Source organism: Salminus brasiliensis, chromosome 9 (genome assembly GCF_030463535.1).
Source record: "Salminus brasiliensis chromosome 9, fSalBra1.hap2, whole genome shotgun sequence".
In the NCBI taxonomy this organism is placed as follows: Eukaryota; Metazoa; Chordata; class Actinopteri; order Characiformes; family Bryconidae; genus Salminus; species Salminus brasiliensis.
In genome coordinates this window covers 35,958,917-35,981,496 of record NC_132886.1, presented here as the reverse complement: position 1 = coordinate 35,981,496, position 22,580 = coordinate 35,958,917, and the positions used below count along the sequence as shown (strand labels likewise).

Here is a 22,580-nt window from a genome sequence, read left to right as displayed (position 1 = left end):
AGTTCTGTGGAATTCTTCTCCTTCCTCATTATTCCGTCCACTTTGTGCACTGTTCCAGCAGAGCAACCCTAGAGCATGACACTACCACCACCATGCTTAACAGTTGGCTAACTGGGTTGTTGGGGTTGAAAACCTCACCTTTCCTCCTCTAAATATTTGTTTAATCCAAATATAATACTCTTCCAGAAGGCTGCAAACTTCAGTCGAGCTTTAAGGTGTGGATGTGGATGGCAGTCTCTCAGTCCATGGTGATGTCTAACTTTCTTGAATGTAGACTGTAAGGGAAGATTTCCAGCAGCTCCCAGTTCATGGCAGGCCTGTGACACTGTGGTTCTTGGGTTGTTCCTGACCATCCAAACTAATTTCTTCTCAGTTGAAGATGACAGCTTGGGTTTGTCTTTCAGACCTTGGGAAAGCAACTACAAATCCCTGGCTCCAGTGGACTAAGACTAGGATTGCTGGTTCGAATCCCAGGTCGTGCTGCCTGCCATCAGCAGCCACAGATGGGGGAGCACAATTGGCTTTGCTCACTCCAGGTGGGTAGAGGGCACTTTAGTGTGACAGCATCAGAGTTGGGTACCCAGTGCTTTCCCCTGAGTGAGTTGGCTACCCGGTGATGTTACATCAGTTCGAAAAGAGGCGGTGGCTGGTTGTGTATGGGTCAGTCCTCATCCTCCCAGTGTCAGGAACATTACATGTGATTGTGGGAGAGTACTAATAAGTGAGTTGGGTAATTGGCTCATCTAAAACTAGGGAGGAAAACTGGGTATAAAATTTGTATTAAATTTAATTTAATATAAAAAGAAAAACAAGAAATGACTGCAATAGACATTTGTGACATGTAAATCTACAATCATCCTAGGACTATCAGTGCACTGTGTGTTGGTCAGTCCAATGAGAGCAATTTTTTTATGTGGGCAGTGAGAAGCTACCAGCTGTAGCCAATCATGATCACTAACAGGAAGTTAAGAGACCTTGGCCTTGGCCAATAATCAGTGTTTGTATAATTTTGACCCTCTGTTGAACAGTTCAAAGAAATGATTGAAAGCTCAATTCTGGCATGACACCCATGTCCATGATGAGTGTTTGTGACCTTCTGAGCACAACTATATGTGAAAGACAGTGAGAGACAGTGTAAAGCATTACACCTGAACTATATATGGTTTGCAATGCATAACAGTAGTCTGTGTGTGTGCACTTTCTGACCGTGGAGTCCTCTCCTGACAGGATGCCAGGGTTTTTGCTCAAGTCCAAATGCAGCAGAGAGTTGGAGTAGTCATCGCTGGAGCACAATGCCTGAGACAGAGATGTCACACCTGAGGACACAAGAAGGGATAATGAACAAGGCAGTACCTCCACTTTTGCAGATGCCTGTTTCAGGTACTGACTATTTTGGACCTTCTACTAGTCTACAGTGCCTCAGGGAATAGCATCAGGTGGCTTTTTTTGGAGGCTACCGACATAGTGGCTTCACAGCAGACGCATAAGCACCGAACAGTGTCTTTAGGGCTCAATCTACACACAACTGGACAAATAGGAAGGAGCAGACTCATCAAAAACTGACAGTAGTGTAAGTAGTAGGTACATTTGTTGGGGTCTGGTTATGGATTTATAACCAGAATACGATTTTCTATTAGGGATGTTTTTTTTTAGCCCTGATCTGATCATAATGCTGACTGTCAGCCGATCTGATCCGATCCAATTTTTGTGTCTTTATAAACAATACAGCCCCAAAACTTAGGTGAGATTTGCTAATGAACACTAGTTAACAGCAGTAAAAATAGTGTGTGTGAGCATTAGCATCAGCCTCCTCCTCGGTTCTTAATGTACCATTCAGAGCTGGTTTATAACCAAAGAAAGGAGCGTGGTTCTCTCGCTGGAAGAATATTTGGTAGAGCATTTCCACCATATTCAGGTTTCTAACCAGGCGTAATTTAGGAGTAAAGACGGGATGGGAGGTAATGGAGATAATGGAGTTAAAAATGGAAATAATAGAGTTAAATATCTTTGTCGTTCCACAACTACAACCAGACCGGGTGGTTTTAGCAGCACGGACAAAAGCGGCAGAAAACAGACCAATATTTTCTGGATGAGTGACGAGTTTAAATCCTCCTCTTCTGACAGATTAACTAACGCACTCTTTACCAGCTGCTCTCTGAGCCATTTGTTGAAGCTGCGTCGTGTTTATAGCGAGGCCCTGAGCTAACTCTAAGCTAAAGTTTTCCTTTTCCCCTAACTAAACCCCCCTACAGTGGTCAAATTTGCTGTTAAATGTGTTGTCCTGTAAGCAGCCTATTATTATTACATCTGTAATCTAATGATTGCAACAAGCTAGTCAGCTAGTTAACCCTACTTGCGATTACCTAATTAGCTAACCAGCTAATCATATTGTTAGCTGAAAGCAAAGGCCTTGTAATTACGGAGAAAATGATCCACTTTCATACGTTCTAACACAAGTACAAGACAGCCACACCGCGAGTCACCCTTCATTGGCCCACATTCGGAGACAGCCCTGCTAGCGATCTGCTCCGATGGCAGCGTGCCACAGCCTCAAAGAACATGCCTCATCAAATGCAGCTAACAAGGCCATTTCACCACACACACACACATACACACTGTTCTTCCACCCCCCCACCCGCCAAACGCCCAACTAATGTACTTTTCCCTGCAAGTACATCTTTCTCCCTGCCCTTAGAAACGGCCGGGTTTGCTTGTGGCATTTGGGAGTGCTGAGTTTTAGCTCGTCATTCATGTCCGTGGTGCTTCTGGCATTTAGCCTAACATTAGCATTTGTTTCGCCTCGTGTCTGTTCGTCTTCCACTGAGGGAAGCAGTCCTGTCACACGTCCCCTTAATCAAGTGAACGACTCGCACAGAATAACGTTAGGGCTAATCAAATGACTGGATCTCACTGCCGGTGTTGGGTTACACTGGAAATTGCAGCGAGGGCACAGCCGATTGATTCATCCTTTAACTTGAGCTGGAAATCTACGCCGCATTGCGTATTCGACTGGGCACACCAGGATACGGGAACCCCGGGTCGGCGAAAAACATGCCAGATTTTTCTGAACTGCTCTGAATTCATGTGAAACTGGCACCAGCAGTCTTCTCCACTGCTGATGCTAAATCTAGGTAAAGGACATCACTGGACAAAATAATGGTGCTTAAAGGGTTCAACTGAAGAACCACTATTTCCTTAAGGAACCATGTTTTTCAAGCTGGTGAGTAAGTGAAGAACCTTTTAAAGGTCTTTTAAAGAACCTGCACTTCCTTCGCACTTCCACATCTCTAGGACAAACATGGTCTGGTCAGCCTGGATACAAAAGTGGTTCTTCTATGGCCTTGTTCAGGAACCACTTGGGGCACCTTTATTTTTAAGAGTCTACATATAGAGCTAGATGTCCACTCACTGGACACTTAATGACCTGGCTGGCGTTCCCTTAAAGACTGCTAATGGTCTCCAGGAGCCATTCTCTTCATTAATGGTCAGTTCTGAACCCAGACCCATTCTTTGCCAGATGTTTTACACTCAAACCAGAAGGACACACAGTACAGCCATGTAGTGCCATTACCATGTCGGTGATCCTGCTGTGTTGGGAAAGATCCACCACTCAAGCTCTACAGCACCACCTAACTAATTTGGGACACCAAGACACACTTAATTGTCCTACACAGGATTCCACGGGTTCTACAGTACATGTCCAGAATTTCCTCTGAAATCAAGGGCTTTGCTCACCTTTGTTGGAGTAAGGTTTTCCACTAGATGGTGGAACATGATAGCATTCAGCCCAGCCACAAGAGCATATGAGGTCCGGTACTGATGTTGGATGATTAGTTCTGGATCACAAACCTCTTATCAACTCATCCTAAAGGTACTGATTGGAGCTCCATACTCCAGAGAAATGCAGTTCCACAATGCTGGGGGGGCTTTATTCTGATGCTTGTGGCTGGGCATGGTGACCTTACTAAATGCTTTTCTATGGAGACTGCACAAACTGAACGCTAGTGTCAGCAAAGCATGCACCTTAGAATTGCTGAATACACTCATTAAAACAAGTGTGTGGACGCTCATGGGACAGATTCATAAGGTGCATGTTAAAAGTGTTTGTTTACCTGTTGTTTGTCATAATTTTGACAATCTCATTAAGATGACCGTTTTTATTGGCTGTTACTGAGGTTAAAGTACCAGGGTGGTAAAAAAACTTTTTAATGACCGCTAGGGACAGATACTGCCCTAAAAGAGTTCAGTACATGGAAGTGACAACTCGTGAACCTCAAAGAAAATCCTAACCAAGCCTAACCAAAACAGGGCTGAAAAAACACACACCCAGCCCGCAAGCAAAACCAGACCTTCGAGGCTAAACGCACCAGCTACTAGTGAAATATGGAAGCAAGGCTAAAAAGGCTAAGCTACTACCAGCTGAAAGGGTAAAGCACTAATTGAAAAAGAGCCAACCAGGGGAGGCACTGCTACAGGGATACCAGCGAAGTGAGCAGGTGCCAGGCTAAAAGCTAACTCTACTAGACCATACTACAAAATCTTCAGCTAGCAAACTGCACAACAGGCCGAACACAGAGAGGGCCCAGAGAGGACGGCAGCACTATTTGCATCCAATGTTCTTGTTACAGTGCTAAAACCAAAGCTACGCTACACCATGAAAGGATTCTGAGGTAAATGAACAGGGTTGTAAGTAGGCTTGTAAATCTGCATCTGAGGAATTTTCAGAGGACAGTCACATGCTATTAGTTAATGCTATATAGTACTTTTTTATTACACTTTAGTACATTATAATACAGTTATTATGGGATACAACGGCAGTCCAAGACAAACACACATATTTAAAATGGACTTTACTGCCTAATGACGTGGCAAAGTGTAACTTAGTGTGAGTTTGTTGCTAGTATATTAAACCTGTTGGGTATTTCAGTGTAATTTAGCTGGACTACCTTGGAACCATCATGATGCCCAAAATAATCATCCAGTACTGAGTAGTTTGTGCCTCATGTGGACCTGGTGAACATATATGGAACTTAAAGCAACTCTATGAAAAATTTAAACCACCACTAGAGTGCTCATTTTCCTGGACTGAGAGATCTATCAGAACCGTCACTGAAAGTGAAAGAAGCATTTGGCTTTGTATGGAACGTTCTCCTCGCCACTTCTCCAAAGTTACGAGCCCAGAGCAGCAACAACAGTGATACTATTCTTCCTGTTACAAGTAGGTGGGGCATCATAATTCGATTCAGAAGCTGTTATTTTAAGGTACAAATGCTACACATTGATGCTTTAAGGGACTGTAAAAGAAACCATTACCATAATATCTGGTCAGCAGCCAATCCTGACCAAAAGGGTCAGTAGGGGGTAGTGGGGGACTGACAGGCTGTAATATAATGGCCCTAGAAGGTAGGTGGAGCTCATCAAGTGGCCAGTGAGTGGAACACTATTAAAACAAAGGAGCTACAATAGGTGCTTAGAGCAATGCCGTAACATAACCTTTAGGCTTATTATTAAATAGCAGTTATTAATTCTAATGCAAAACTATTGTGAGTTATTTGGTAACCGTTTGCTTTAGTATATGTTGTGGAGTCCAACAAGGTTTTGTTGTAGGGCCAATGAAACTGATGTTAATCATGACAATAAATGTACTTACAAGAGTAAAGTGTGAACATAGAGATAGGGTCTAAGGGCTTAAATCGTTAAAAGGTTATTTGCACTCACATCTCTTTATTTATTTATTTTTATATTTATTTCAGATTTTTAACCCATTTTCTCCCCAATTTAGATTGCCGATTACCCAATCCGTACATATTCTCCCCCTCCCCCATCACATGCAACACCCCCGACACTTGTGAGGGCGAGACCAACACACCAGTGCAACTGCACCAGGTGCCTGGAGGGAGGTGCTGTATACCCGGCTCTGGCGCACCAGCTAGCAGACACCAGTGACATCCAGCGCCGCACTAGAGTAAGGCCCCGGCTGCCAATGGCTAGCAGCGTGATCGGGATACGAACCAGCGACCCTCTAATAACAATGACAGCGCCTTAGTCCACTGGACCACCCGGGCCTCCCTCCACATTTCTTTTACAAAAATGTATCTTAGTGGAACCCAGAACGGCATTCCTCAAAGAACCCATTTTAGCACCAATTTTTTTTAAAGACTGAAGTACAAACTAGATGTTTCTGATGAAGTGGACAGTGGGTGTATCTTCTGGAGGTGCAAGTGAGGGGGGTTTGCATGGCCAGCAGGGGGTGCTGGCTCCCTGAGGAGACACCAGTGTAGCACACACCCTTCGAGGAGAGCGAGGTTTTGGCGAGGTTGAGCAGACGGAGGCCTTTGCTGAGCCGACACACCTGCTGGATGAGATTTGACACTCCTGCAGAAAAAGACAGACATACACGCACGCACACACACACACACACACACACACACACACACACACAAATGCTGTTAGAAATGCCTGTGACCTACACACAGCATGCTAACTTGCATACCCAGAAAAAAAGGGATGCTCTGGCACTTTTGTAGTCTTTGAATAGAAATGTAGGAACACACACACACACAAGCTTGTGCATGTATATACACACACATACACACACACTCCCAATCTCTGATGTGATAGAAAGAGACATGTGTCAGACATGACTGAGTGTGGCATACATTAAAATGTTGACCCTGGTCGCCCGAGAAAAAACAGCAGAGGACAAACACACACACAGACACACACACAGACAAGACTGCATATACTCCACCCCTCCCCCCCACATACACACACATCCACAAATACACTGCATACTCCATCAAACAAGCCATACATTCTACCACCAGCTCAAAGAAAGCTTTGACCCACATACATTACAACATTAGGAATCTCATACCATAAACACACTCACAATGCAGCCATTGCACAACAGTACAAGGCAAATCAACCTCTGCATTAAATCCATGGTGGTGAACACACACACACAAACACACACACACACTCACTCACAGTGGTGGGAGTGGTGGGAAGTCACCTCTCAACTGAGCAACTGTAGGTTACGTGCCTTTCTCAAGTGCACAGGGCATCTCAGCCATGAAGGATGTTCCTGCTGGACCAGGGCATCGAACCAACAACCTCCTCTAACCTTTAGGCCACGGCTGCTCCCATCTATGTTATGTTATGTTACTGTGAGTGACGGGCCAGTTTATTACTACCCATTGTCTACCCAGTGATTTTTTCAGTCATTTCCAGTTCCAACCCAGTAACCAGGACCTCATCACACAGTGCCACCAGTAAGGGTACAGACTAGCATGTGCTAACCCAACCCAACCCAATGCGTCTTTTCAAACTGCCGCTAGCACGGCAGCACGCTCAAAGGAGGGTGGTCATCAAAAAGGGGCTTTTTGTGCTGAATGTGAGGGACCCGCTCGTTCTTTTAGTGGTCTTGATTCATTTCTGATAAACCTAAACCTAGATGACCTTCCTACATTTTCACAGACCTATTCCTGCCTGTGTTATTCTATGCAAATCCCTAGAATGCAACACAGTGCCAAGAGATGGGGAGGGCTGGACTACAGTCAAACAGAGCCACACAAGCACACACACACACACACACACACAGCCTCTGCCTCACCTTGATTGTCCAGTGTGTTGTGGGCCAGGTTGAGGGAGTGCAGCACGGACGCCGGGTTGTCGGCCAGGGCCGTCGCCATTTTCTGAGGGAAATCTCTGAAAGAAAAGGAAAACGGAAATGAGTTGAAGTTGACAGGTGACAGATGAAAGCGTGTGGAGACAGAGGAGGAAGACGAAGGAGAGCGTAAGGCAGGGGTGGGTGAGATAAACAAGAAAAGAAAATGAACGGAAAAGAGCAAGAAGATAAACAGGACATGGAGGGAGCGGACAGGATGAGGAAAAGATGGATAAGATGCTGTGAATTTTAAAAGGTGCATCATTCTAATTAGAATTTCCCATTCCGCCTTAAATGGCACAGCAGATAACGGCTGTTACCAGATGTAGCAGAAGGCTAACTTTAGCTTTGTGTCTTTCCCTCAATGTACGGCGGCACACGACAGAGGACGAGTCACTGCGCGCAAGGAGGCTGATCATGCACAATATGTCCAAATGTTTGTGGACACCACTTTCAATAAATGCATTCGGTTACTTTACTCAGACACAGGTGTGCAAATGCACGCACACAGCTTGTTTAGTCCTTGCACATAAGTACTGGCAACAGAATATGACTCTCTGGAGCAGATAAACATGAACCTATTGGCGCCATGTCTAATGCCAGGTGTGGGCTAGAGGGGTATAAAGCCCCCCAGCATTCAAACAGAAGAACTGCGTTCTCTCGAATGATAGTTGGTGCTCCATCCAATATTTTTGGGATGACCTGGGGAGTTCATCCAACATTATCCTGCTTTTGTTGGAGTAACTGTCTCTGCTGTCCAGGGAAGAAGGTTTTCTACAGGTGTCCTGTGGTATCTGGCACCAAGGCATTAACAGCAGATCCTGTAAGTCCTGTAAGTTGAGAGGTGATGTCTCCAAGAGAATCAACGAGGCTTAGCTTCCTATGACTCCCATGATTGTCCCTGGTTCACAGGTTGTCCTTTCTTGGACCACCTTTGGTAGGCCGTAGCATCTGCATACCAGGAACACCCCACAAAAAAGACCTGCCTGATGTTTGGAGAAGGTTTTCTGACCCAGCCGTCTAGCCGTCACAATTTGTCCCTTGTCAAAGTAGCTCAGATCACCCCCCAATAACCCCCCCCCCCATAAAAACTTACGCTTTTAGGCCCGCATTCTCCAGAGTTAGGTCTTCCAGGCTGCTGGACTTGCTGATTGTGTGAAGGACTTGCTCCACTACCTCTGAGCCCTGAATACACACACAAACACACAAGCACACACACACAGGTTTTTGTATTACTATCTCTGTGGGACATTTCCGATGACCTATCCGCAGTCTTGGCCTCCCCTTGACCAGCATTCACTCACTCGAATCAACTTTTTTGACCCCTGTTCTAATTATTTCTACAACTAACGTAAGCTTTGCAGCTACAAATGTGCCCTTTAGGGTTTAAGGGCTTTGACGGCCCTATCCTTAAGGGGGCATTCAGTACATACACACATTCAGGGTGCATACCTAAACCCTTCTTTTCAATACGATTCCAAGACTGAACAATGGAACAGAGGCTGCCTACATAATCAGCGGGACTCAGAGGGAATACTAACACGGCAGGAATTCAGAGAGAATGGCAAAAAGAGAACCAGATTAGTCTAAAGCTGAACCGAAAAAAACCCCAAAAACTGGGCCTCAATTGCAGAGTGGTGCACAAAATAACCCTGGATAAAATCTAGCACTGATTTTTCTGTCAGATAAACAGGTCCATATTATGATCACCCCTGGTTTGGAAAGAACTCTGCCCATTATTATTAGCTCCACTTCCCATATAGGAGCACTCTGTAGATCTGTAATTCCAGACTGTAGTCCCCCTGGTTTCCTGCATACTTCGTTAGCCTCTTCAGTAGTCAGGACCCCACAGGACCTCCACAGAGCAGGAAGGTAGTATTTGGGTGGTGGGTCATTCTCAGCATTGTAGTGACACTGACATTATGGAGCTTTGATATTTTTAAAAAGGTTCAGATATTATGGTGTGTTTTTATGTTTTTCTGTACCTACTGAATATGTGCGAACTGCTGCCGGCAGGGCTATAACGTCTTGTTTTTAAGGACGCAAAACAATTTCAATCAAATCAAATATGGCTGGATCTGGATCGCCCCCATCACTAATAAACATGATGTATCTGCTTTGGAATAGGCTCTTTTCTGTGGTGAGATCCCACCACAGCCCTGTAAGCTTTAGATACGCACATGAAATAATCAGTAATATTAAAAAATTATACAATGTCATTGTTTGTAATAATGATAAATGTGTTTACAGTAGCATTTATTAATTAAACCCAGCTATATTACACCCCTACAGGCTTATTATTCCATAACTACAATGACTACAATGCAAATGAGTTGCCTTATTCTTAAGCTATAGAAGCATGCGATAAACCTTTGGACCCACTGGAAGGTCCAAATAAATAATAAACAAATTAGCGTTATCTAATAAATAATTTATCACTGGGGTTTTATGGTAGAGTAAGATACATTGGAAAGGTTGCAACCCCCCCCCCTGGAAATTAAGCCTGAGTTTCTGAATAATGAAAGTGCCAGCTATAGTACAGTGTCTGGTTAATAGTGTTACAATGAGACCTTGTTTTTTTTGTGTTTAATTATCGCTCCCCAGAATTTAAAGCAGGGTAGTGAGGGAGTGAGGCGGGGTTTGGAAAGCCTACAATTTGGGAAATCATCCATATTCATTCCATTGTCGCATTCTTAATATGTTTCAGTGCTCCCGGGCCATTTCTAGTACTTTCTTGGGCATAACACTAGTGCATAAAAATATTAAATGCATAATTAATGCCTAAACTTTAGTGGTTTAACTAAACAAACTGGCGGGGGGGGGGGGGGGGGGGGTGTTCTTTCAAATGCCTTGGTTTGACCCACCAGCTTGTCTTGTGAATGTCTAAAGGGACAAAACTCAAGGTCGCCCCACTTTGGATATATGCAGAGCCGCTGTGAAGTGTTATGAAACCAGCACAAACTAATCAATAACGACAGCAGATCCCAGCAAACTGGGTCAAATCGAAATGCGCCACGTGCTAAAAGGCAAAGTCGAATATTTACCAGGCGCAGGTCTTTGCAGTAGAGCTTGGTGAACCATGTGTTGTACGCCATGGACGCCACGATGACGGCGAGATCCCTGCGGGGAAAAAAACAGGGCAGGGGGAAGAAAAGAAAACACAATCAGAGCTTTGAAACTATTTGAGTCCCTTCAGACAACTTTCCGTGATCGTTTAAAGAGCGCAGCTTTTCCCGTCTTCCCAACTGAAGCTGCATTAAAGCGGTACAATCGGAGAGGGACAAGAAGAAAGAAATGACACATTCAGCAGGAAATACTCCCTGAGAGGGAAGCTAAGGGAGGAAGAGAAGATCGATGGGGAAGCTGACGCTAGGCTAGTGCAGTACTCAGCGCAGTGTTGTCTATGATATGGCTTTTAATTCTGGCCATGGGCCTAAAACCCTTTCAATCTATGAAAAAAAAATGGAGCTCTAGCAAAACTGTCCATTCTCCCTTAGAATGAGGAGGGTGGGGGTGGGGGTGGGGGTGTATGCCCTTTATTAGAGCAAAGCTTATGGCTATGCTCTCTTTCATTTGGGACTTCATCGTTTCACAATGATGAGGGTTTTCTGTATTAAAGGAAAGCGCTCCCTCCATTGGTGGATCTCCCAGAGCATAACAATGGAGTGTCCACACTTTATGCCCGTAGGTTTGTGTAAGTCATTCTTCCAGCACTTCATCAGTGGCCGGTCAGTTTCAGAAAGCTTCTTGGTTGGATATTTTGGGGCGGTGAACATACTCTCAACCTGGAAGTGGTGGGTAGACGTCATACCTGCACCACAACGAGGTTCCGTGATCTGAAACTCACCTATTATGAATGCGGTTGACTGAGAATTGCGATTTTTTTGGGGGAGATTCGGTAGAAGATAACCCACTTGCACAGATGAAGGTGAAAGGTAATGCGAAGGACGTGGGAAATAGCTAAATAATAAAAATTTCAGAGAAATGGGACTTCTAAAAAGCATGCAAAACCTGGTGGACCACCCAACTGTCCTGAAAGGATCTGCAGCTGATCAAGAAGCTATTACTGAAAAAATAAAACTGTTCTCGGAACAACCTCAACAATCGCGCAAGACCTGGTAGACCACCCAAACTGTTCCCATCAGATTCACTGTGGGCCTGAAAGGATATGCGGCCGATCAAGAAGCTCCTGCGGAGAAAAGGAAACTGACAACGAGAAAATCTAGATTTGATAGACAATAAATGAAGCAAATGAAAGAAGTGCTATTGGAAGTTCAGAAACAGAGCATGTTTATATGTTTATAATACTAAATAATACTACCTCACAGATATCACAGGCTAAGAATAGACAGGACTTCCTTTTTCCTGCCCTGAGATGCAGTTTCTGTGGCTAAGGTGTCAAGAACAGGGGCTATTTCTGCAGGGCTGAAGCTGCATGAAAATGACTCGGCAGGAAGCGATGGTGCAGATTCTGCCTGGCATCAGCAAACCCCCTCCTGTTCCAGAGACAGAGGCGGCAGGGAGAACTTGACACCGATTGGCCGGATGGAAGAGGATACTGCCGCGAGTGATGCCACTACTCCTACCAGACAGGAAGTCAGCAGAGACACTTATTGGGCGTAATAAGAGCTTGTATATATCGTCACAGAGTTCACAGAAGTTAACAACGTAGAACCGCAGTATATCTAACCGAGATTCACCGAGATTCGCTGGACAGCTACAACAAACCAGCTGGGAACCAGCATCCCAGTCCCAACGTCATAACTCCGCACTGCTTACCTACAAGCGCTTTCAGCCTACTTCATTAGAAGGTAGTAGATTACCTCCTTGTAGGTTCATAATATACTGATCTGCCAGATGAGGTGGATAACATTGATTATCTGGTTCAAGTGGCACCTGATCTACATGTCAGGCAGCAAGTGAACAGTCGGTTCTTGGAAGACTAGGTAAGGCCGTGATGGCTAGATGACTGGGCCTCCGAAACATCAGACAGGTCTTCCCAATATGCAGTGGTCAGTACCAAAAGTGCTCCAAGGAAGAACAACCGGTGAATCTGCGACTGGGTCACTGATGGGTTGGGGGGGGTTGAAGGTTGGCCAAAGTTTGTCTTTGGGACCAGATCAGACTGGCTAACCTTCAACCCCCCCCAACCCATCAGTGACCCAGTCACTGTCACCGGTTGTTCTTCCTTGGAGCACTTTTGGTACTGACCACTGCATATCGGGAAGACCTGTCTGATGTTTCGGATGTTTCAGATGTCAAGTCATGGTTAGAGCTGTTTTGGTGGCACGAGAGGGTCCTACACAACATTGGGCAGGTGGTAGTCCAGACACACCAAGCTGATGAGGGCGAAGCAGCACCATCTAAGCAGACTATTGACTGCATTCTGTCAGCCAATATGGAAATCTGATATATGGCCATTTATGCACATGCAGTCAGCCCATCAGGACCTTTGTCTATCCAAACATTTGATCTTCATTGTAAAAATATTGTGGTGAGGTATTCACTGTTTCAGAAGCCCTAGTCTTTGTCTAGGTGTTCTCTAGTAACCTTCAAATGTTTCTCCTGATGTTTTCTTTTGACATTTGGATTAGGATTGTTGGACACTTTTTACACATCTGTTGGTCTGCTCTTGAGCTGAACTTGCTAGGACATCCTGATCTGGCAGTTGGCAGTTGTTTTGAAGTTGTTTTGAATGTTCTCCACTTGAATGTTGAATGTTCTCCACTTGTTCTCCACTTGTAAATGATTTAGCGGAAAGTGGAATGACTTATTTTCTAATGTACAAGCTTCTTTTTTGAAGCCCTCAGAAAGCTCTTTGGATCTGGCTATGGTAATACCACTTACTCACTTCATATGTTACATATGTTGAATGTGTGCTGACCCTAGGGTGACCATATTTTTGTTCGCCAATAAAGAGGACACTGGGGACCCACAAGTTATACATTGTACTAAGGATGAGGGGGGTTTAAGTAGGCCTAAGTTATAGGTTGAACTGAAAGGAGATTATTAGGTCATTAGGTTATAAAGGCTATTCATGTATTAATGTAGGCCTAAGTTATATATATAACAGTACAGTGCTGCGTTCCATTTGAACTGGGATGTCGAAATTTACATATGGAAAGCCCCCATGGTCGGATTCCCTAGTCTGGAGAGCCTCACCAATCCCGAGATCAGCACTTCTGTGTAATGATTAAATCAGTCGTACACTGTCCAACTTCAATCTCAGGACGTGTTTCCATGATGTTTTGAAAAACGCAAAATTCTGTATAATGCCTTGTTCTTAACTGGTAGCACTAACAATGCTAACCTGGGAAAACAGTGCTAACAGTGCTAACCATATAACATAACGTGGGCCATATTTTGGTTATATTCACCTTAAAACACCAGCAAAGGGCTGGCCAACCAGTTGAGGTAAACTCCTTGGCTAGTCTTTGGCTAACTGTTTGGGAATACTGTAGAGTTATCGGAATGTTTAACTGGAATCCAGTCAGCTCAGGTGTGATTTCATTCCACATCCTACTTACAGGGGAAATGGAATGCAGCAGAAGCCCCTGTGCACTTCAAGCTGGGTAAAAAAAGGCCTTTAAAATATTAAACAGTTATTAATACATTAACAACGTTCATAATTACGCTTGATGTGTCAGGGGATTTAGGCAGCCATGCCTCAGGAAGTCTCAGCAATAAGTGTGTTTTTCTGTGTGTAAAACACTTATGTTAATAACATAAATACACCAGTCAGCGATTAGAACATGTTGCTTCCGGTAAAGTTACTGAGATTAGAGGTTAGAAGAACACATTTAGAAGACCACTGGTTGTAAGTCACTTGGTTGCTGACTTTGCTGACTTTTGCTGGCTCTGTGGACTCCACTCCATCTGTTAGCGGTGGCAACTCCAGTCCTGGAGGGCTGGTGTCCAACACAGTTTGGTGATTTTTCTCTTAACACAACTGCTTAACATGGGAAACCACTCCAGCCCTCCATCACTGGAGTTTGCAACCTTGGAGCTAAAGCATTGTCGCATCGTAATCCCGATGCAGCAGCGATACGTCCATCAGCTCCACTGCTAAATCGATAGCGGCATCCTGAGAACTTCTTTCCCAAACACAGAGTCACGACTTGGTTTGGATATGCTGGTGTTCTGTCGAGTTGTGCTACCTTGTCATAGCACGCTACCATAGTGTATATGCATGGGTAAAGCTGAAACAGCAGCAGGTAGGATATTCTGATAAAAGCCAAAAGCACCATATGAGAAAATGCTCCCAGCAAAAGTATAGGTGGAATATTTGGATAGCCTAAAATACTGTATCAGGGTAAACAGAAGGTAAAAGAGGATATAATAATTATATTTATTTTTGTATTTTATTTCATTTGCTCTATCAAAAAATAGCATTAAGCTAAAATTGTACGAAAAAAAAAATATTCACAGTAACAGACATTTTGACCAGAGTGCCCAAACTTTTGCACAGCACTGTATGAGAATTTTGTAAATTTAAATTTTACTGCTTTGATCAATCAATAAAACCCACACAGATTTCTTCTGATTCTCGCATATACCCCAAGTAAAAATACCCCAAGTAGTCTCTAGGGGCCCATTAGTCAAAAGGCGAAGGCACTTAAACAGAGGTGTCAGATAAGACTGAAGAAGTACAGCTAAGCGACACCACTAATAAAAGAGCCATGCAGTCATCTTGTTCTCACTACAGGAAATGAGGGACATCTTCTTGAACAGACATCACTCTACCTGCTTTCTAGATGACTGAAGTCCAACAGGTTAAACTCTCTATTGTCCTGAGAGTGATAAATTGTGTCCACGTCCTTAAAGAGGAAGGAAAGAGAGGGAAAGAATGAAGAGGTCAGGCACTGTAAGAATTTGTGATTCACAGTTTCCATGTGCAACACCACCTCTCTTACCCACTGCACTTCCTCTTTGCAGTTGATGCCGTTGTAGTCGCACAGGGCCGCATAGGTTTCCGAAAAGCCCCCTGAAAGAGCAGATACGGGAAGTGAAATCAACAGTGTTAAGAAGTAGCTTCATGCGGTATTATTAGCTTTCTCTGAACTTCCAAACAAACAAATCTGTTTTTTTTTTCTTTAACGGCAACTTCTTTTTGGCCCACTTCTTTCTCCCGTTTCATATTTGCCAGTTCCTACCCCCCCCTACACCGAGGATAATTAAAAATCCCGGTTCGAATCCCAGTTCATGTAGCTTTGCCATCAGCAGCCAGAGCCCGAGAGAGCACAATTGGCCAAGCACTTTTTGGGTGGATAGATGGGTAGGCGTTCTCTCTCCCCTCATCACTTGCATTGTGATGTTGGCTGGCACAGACGTCTGCTGGCTACTGTATCAGAGCTGGGGATCTGGCACACTTCTATGAGCTCGTTGGCTGCCTAGTGATGCTGAATTGGCGGCAGTTTGAAAAATGAGGCGCTGGCTGGATACTTTACAGGTATCGAGGGAGGTATGTGCTCGTCCTCACCCTCCTAGTGTCAGGAGCATTGCAAGCGATTCGGGGAGAGATTGGGAGAGAGGGAGGGGGTGGGAATTGGGGAGAAATTTGGGCAACAATAGTAAAAACAAACAAACAAATAAAGAAATAAATTACGAGGCCTTTTCTCCGTGCTCGGCGCTAAGGGGGAGGGGTGGGGGGGTTATGGACATAATGAAGAAGAAACTCTGGCAGAAAAGAAACCTTTCCAACTAACAGACACCAGCACTGGCAAACACTGCTCTGAGTGATGGGGGGAGGAGGAGGGTGAGCCGCAAAGACAGTAAGACCCTTTTGGATTACTTAGCACAGATGGCTGTGGCATCCCATTTATAGGGGTCACTTAGGAGCCACTATATATATATATATATAAGACAGACAGTTCAAACAAGGACCTTGGTATTAAAGCCTAATCAATGGCTCCACTTTACACCCTGTACTACTAAATGCACTGCTTACGGTGGTCTACTGTTTGGTGGACAACCTCTAGCCGGGGGACCCAAGGAGTTATGCTGTATGTGGATGATGCTGTCCTGTTGGCAGCAGTTGGCATGAGAATCAGCACCTCCACCTCTAAAGTCGTGGTTGTATCTCAGAAAGGGTGATTTTCCACAAGAGGGATCATAAGATCCACTACAGGTTAGGTGCAGGGGCTACAGGTTAGGTGCGGGGGCCTCCCCTCCCCCGCACTGCCCACGATCTGGTCATAACAAGATCGCAGATACAAGTGGCCGAAATGAGTTTTCTCTGTCGCTCTTCGTGATAAGATGAGGAGCTCTGATATCTGGGAGAGGCTTGGAGTAGGGCAGCTGCTGCTTTACATTAAGAGGAGCCAGCTGAGGTGGTATCTGATAAGGATGCCCCCTGGTCGCCTCCTGTTGGAGGTGGAACAGGCATGAGCAACTGGGTGGACACCTTTGGGGAAGAACCAGGGCACGCTGGAGGGATTATATCTCCTGGCTGGACTGAGTGCACCTTGTTAGTTCATGTTAGGTTCCAGAGTGTAAATGACAAACCGCAATAAGGCTGCTACAGCTGAGCCGGTTTGCCCACAATACACTTGCCACTGCCGTAACTGATGGCCTTATAAAAAAGGAATCTTGAGGAATCTTCACCGACCCCTCTCCAACTCTCCAACTCACCCCAAACATATTGGATGGTGCACCATTCATCATTCCAGAGAGCACAGTTCACACTGATCCACAGCTCAATGCTGGGGGGCTTTATACACCTCTAGCCCATGCCTGGCATTAGGTTCATGCTCATCTTTCTTCAGAGAGTCCTATTGTATTGGCAGTACTTCTCTACGGGGACCAGACAAGCTATGTATGTGTGTGCAACTTAAAGTAGCCGAATGCATTCATTAGAAGAGGTGTCCACAAACATTTGGACACTGTTTATTGGGCTTCCAAAAAAGGAGAGCTGATCACAGCCGGTTCTGACATCCTCACACTGGTTTCTAGCATCTGTTAGGATAGGTTTTACAGTAGTGCTACTGGGTTTTTGGCCTCACACATCATGAACTGGCTGTCTGTGTGTGTTTCAAGTGGCTCTTCAAGAGGCAGTGGAGATTGCATTGACAGCACTGCAGGTTCTGTTTATAGTGGGAAAAGTTAAGAAAAGGGGAAGTGGTTGTTGTAATGCACAAAAAATTGAACCAAATACTAATTGAGGTCAGAGCAACCATTTTAAGAAGCAGCTGTTTCACACAACTCGCTTTTATATATGTATAATATATAATAAAATTTGTTATATATTTACTTAATATTATTGCTATTATTCTTACCATACTTTATTGTTATTATTATTAGTAGTAGTAGTAGTACTAGTATTTACATATTATTACTACTTTTATGCATATTACCAATTTACTGCTATTAACTTTTTATTTTTTTAAATAACATTATTTCAGTGTTTTTTTTTTTTTTTTTACTGCTTTCATGCTTATGTAACACTCATCCTGGCCCTAGTCCTAACCCTAACCTCAACACAAAACCTAATCCTAACCCTCATCCTGGCCCGAGTCCTAACCCTAACCTCAACACAAAACCTAATCCTAACCCTCATCCTGGCCCGAGTCCTAACCCTAACCTCAACACAAAACCTAATCCTAACCCTCATCCTGGCCAGAGTGCTTAAATTAACCTTGACAAAAAACCTAATCTTAACCCTCATCCTGGCCCGAGTCCTAACCCTAACCTCAACACAAAACCTAATCCTAACCCTCATCCTGGCCCGAGTGCTTAAATTAACCTTGACAAAAAACCTAATCCTAACCCTCATCCTGGCCCTAGTCCTAACCCTAATCTCAACCCAAAACCTAATCCTAACCCTCATCCTGGCCCTAGTCCTAACCCTAATCTGAACCCAAAACCTAATCTTAACCCTCATCCTGGCCCTAGTCCTAACCCTAACCTCAACACAAAACGTAATCCTAACCCTCACCCTGGCCCGAGTCCTTAAATTAACCTTGACAAAAAACCTAACCCTAACCCTCATCCTGGTCCTAGTCCTAACCCTACTCTCAACCCAAAACCTAATCCTAACCTTCGTCCTGGCCCTAGTCCTAACCCTAACCTCAACACAAAACCTAATCCTAACCTTCATTCTGGCCCTAACCCTTACCTCAACCCAAAACCTAATCCTGACCATCCTGGCCTCTTAATCCTGGCCTAATCCAGGCGAAATTCGGATTTGGCAACTCTGAATGTGGAAAGCAGCCTTCTGAGCCATTATCAGCAGAGTGAACGATGTGAAACACTGAAGTTCTCCTCACCACATGCCCTTTGGGTCTCCACTGAGGTTTCCGAGTTTGGGGAAAATTTATGACCCCCGTCTGAAACATCTCCGTCTGCTTGAAAGATAGAGGGACTAAGCAAGAAAGAGACACAGAGAGAGAGAGAGAGAGAGAAAGAGAGAGAGAGAAATAGAAGAGCATTCAGATTTCATTCTCATTGCACTGACGCATGCATACCAACCCAGCATGCAAACACCTGCCTCCCAGCTCTGAAAAAGGATCTGCTACTTCGAGAGTGAGAGAGAGACAGAGCGAAAGAGAGAGAGTGAAAGAGAGAGAGAGAGAGAGTGCATCAGTAATGCATTCTCATAACCTCGAGGAGATGGAGCCTGGCTAATGCGTCTACAGAGCTTGTCTCGATCTCCACTCTTGCGCTCGTGCAGTCACTAGAGACGTGTGGGAAAAGAGCTTGGTTAACTTCTCATGCTTAAAGCGACAGTTCGCCAAAAACAAATAAATAAAAAATTGTGTCTAAATGGACACAAATGCAGCCGATCGTCTGAGGAGTGGTCCGTCTCTGAAAGCTCAATTCTGTGGTTAAGATCTGAAGCTATGGGACTAAAGTAGCTAATGTGTAATGGAAGCTTCTACTGTGACCAGCTGTTAGGCCATATCATAGAAAACTGTTGTGTAATACCTCATCGCTGTCACTCAAAAACCTTGTATATATACAGTTGTCTGGCAGTTGTTTACATTTACATTATGTGACAGTTGCATGATAAATGGACCAATAGAAATGCTCCAAAACAGATTCAAACCCACAACCCTGTCATTAATAGCCTGCTGTTCTAACCGCTGGCCCACCACTATCCCCAAAAACCAATGCTAGTCACCAAGGTTTCTTCCAAAATCAATGGGTTTCAGTAGGGATGTCCCAATCTGATCCAGTGAATCGGGATCAGGGCCGATCCAGACATATTTGAATATAAGGTGTATCGGATCTTTTGATCTTATTCCAGTTCAGAATCTTTAAATTAACCAAGACGCCATTATCGGACTTTATAGCCAAGCAGTAAGCAGCAGTGTGGATATTCTCTGAAGGGAAATAAGACAGTGTGCAGTGTGGAGCTATTTTACAATGGAACATGAAAACAGACCATAATATCTGAACCTTTATAAAACTATCACTGAAACGCTCTGTTTTACCAGCGGGAGAACCGTACGCCTTTCTCTGTTTTTAAACCAGCACTGAAGAAACCATTCAGAACCGAGTGGAGGCTAACGCTAATGCTAATACACACACATACACTATAGAAACTCTAATCACACACAGCACATTCACCCACTATAAACCAGCTATTACACACCGGTAGACCAACAACCACAGATATCAGTCCACAGTGTGTACCACTACACACACATCGTGCATTGACTGCAATGTTGTAAGGGAGCTGGGAGCTGATTGGTCAGGGAGGAGAGCTAGACTGAATTATAAGATATTAAACACTATAAAACCTTAAAATAATTTTAAGAAAAGTCTCGACTAAACTAAATCAATCAGTGCAGAATGTCTGATTATAGAAACTGATAAATATAGAATATTTAAAGAGATTATATAAAGAAAATAAAGAGATTAATCAGCAGCTCATCTGATCTAAACTGACTGGATTATTTATCAAACACAAAGACTCAGATTATAAATATAACGTGATCGGGATATCCCTAGTTTTTGAAACTAGGGATTTTTTGAAAATATCCCATTTTTTTCTCTGATCATATATTAGATTATTGGGGCCAGAAAGTTCTGCACTAATACACTAAGTGTATGAAGCTTGTTTACTGTAGATGTTCCTCCGAAAACGTCTGATGCTGACATTTGTGGTGAGGATGCAGGAAAGGTTTAGTTCTGGTTTGAGGTTTGAGAAGTCAGAAGCTGCGTTCTAAAGCACAGGCTGCAACCGACGTAGGGTAGGTCCTCGGTAGGACAGTCCTACGAAAACTTGGGTTCTACTTAGTAGCCTGAGAGCTGCGCGGTGACGCCTCTCATGTTCCTATTGCAATTGCAGAAAACTGTGGGTTACCAAGGGCCAGGAGCCTTCTGAGACGTAGCGGCCGAGAAATACAGCAAGAGTGTCAATAAAGCTTTGACATAACAATGACTGCGAACAAGCCATAGCTTGAACAAGCTAATTAAGGGTAAAAGTTCGGATCGTTCAAATTTCTCGGGTGCCCAAACCTACACACGGTGCAGGTTGACTAGGGGTGGCATGCATGCTATTTGTACATGTGGAAAGTCAACCCCACGAGGCTGCTAAGTCTTGTTTATCAACACGCCAACCTGTTAGCGTGACGCTATTTCCTCTTAAAATCACAGCTGGAGGTCTGCTGTCAGACTCTCTAAGCCAGGCCTGTTGAAAAAGGAAAGGAACTGAGGTCTTCTGTTATTTTTAGGAAACTCACGCGTAGACGGAGTTGTTGAAGATGCGCGACAGAGCGAAGTTGACATGGCTGAGCAGCTGATCCAGGTGGTCACTTGACTGCAACCTGAGGGAGTAGGTGGATTTATCTGTTTCTATGACAACCTGAGAGAGAAAGATGAAAAAAAAAAGAGAGAGAGACAGAGAGTTGGAACACTTCACTGGAGCCCTGCTGTGTGCAAAAAAAAAAAAAAAAAAAAAAAAAAAAAAAAAACACATGCAGGTTTTAGGGAGGTTTCTCACCTGGTTCTCTGGATGAGGGCTTATTCCGCGGATCTCCAGGAAGTTAAATGTTTGCTCCACCTAAATCCACGAGGAACGTGAGTGTAAATCACCAAATGTAAAGCATCAAAAAGTCAGGCTATCTGAAGACCCATAGAAGAGCCATTGAGTACACACCTTGCTTGGTACCTTCGGAGCCATGAGGTAAAGCCGCCAGGTTGCCAGGACCTTAAAAGCAGAACGAGAAAAGCATTGTCCACATGATTAGATAGCTCTTCTTTGTGCGTCCACTTTCTGGGACAGACACCTCCACATTTACTACTACTACTACGTCTAAAATTAGAATCAGGTGCAGCAGATCAGTTGCAGATGATCAGAACTTGGTTAGAGAGGAATCTGGAGGAGCTTTTGATTGCAAGTGAACAGATTGGACTTGCGTGCCAATAACATTGGCACTAACGAACAGCTTTCATATGCAGAAGCAGGAGAGATGGAGGACGCTCTGGACTGGGTCATGGCCGTTGTCCGATGTGTTGCGTGTGGCGCAAAAGAAACTCTGAAATCCGATTTGAGGGACCTGAGCGTCCAGACTGAGACTCATCCGTACAAATCCGATTGTAGCCGCCTCTTAAACCATCTCCAAATGTGGTTTGGATCCGATTTTTCATTAATCAGATTTCACATGTTTTTTGGCTGTCCAGACTGTCAACAATCTGGATGCAATTTGGACTGGCAGTATGAACACACTCTTAAGTCTGGTTTGCTCTTGATTGAAGTTGAAGTGAGTGGTGAAGATCATCATGGCCAGGTCCAAAGAGTTCTCTGAGGCCTTCAAAGAGAAGGTTGTAGATGCAGGTGAGTCTTGGAGGGGTCTAAAGAGATCTCAGAACTATTGGACATCAGCCGTCTCACTGTCCACTAAATCATTTAGTAGTGGAGAACATTTGAAACAACTGCCAACGCGGTCAGATCAAGCCGTCCTAGCGA

General features: G+C 44.3%; 1 protein-coding gene across 2 annotated transcripts in view; it reads right to left on the bottom strand.

Moving 5' to 3' along the window:
* The window catches only part of carmil3 (capping protein regulator and myosin 1 linker 3), a 113,127-nt gene that overhangs the window by 59,169 nt on the left and 31,378 nt on the right, over positions 1 to 22,580 (bottom strand). For both annotated transcript variants that reach the window (XM_072688291.1, XM_072688290.1), the window contains exons 3-13: positions 21,771 to 21,821; positions 21,615 to 21,674; positions 21,355 to 21,476; positions 18,934 to 19,028; positions 15,583 to 15,653; positions 15,413 to 15,486; positions 10,714 to 10,789; positions 8,766 to 8,854; positions 7,616 to 7,710; positions 6,289 to 6,375; positions 1,207 to 1,316 (exon numbers count right to left, since the gene is read on the bottom strand). In XM_072688291.1, coding sequence (XP_072544392.1) covers positions 1,207 to 1,316; positions 6,289 to 6,375; positions 7,616 to 7,710; positions 8,766 to 8,854; positions 10,714 to 10,789; positions 15,413 to 15,486; positions 15,583 to 15,653; positions 18,934 to 19,028; positions 21,355 to 21,476; positions 21,615 to 21,674; positions 21,771 to 21,821 — 930 coding nt within the window. The remainder of the gene's footprint in view (positions 1 to 1,206; positions 1,317 to 6,288; positions 6,376 to 7,615; positions 7,711 to 8,765; positions 8,855 to 10,713; positions 10,790 to 15,412; positions 15,487 to 15,582; positions 15,654 to 18,933; positions 19,029 to 21,354; positions 21,477 to 21,614; positions 21,675 to 21,770; positions 21,822 to 22,580) is intronic.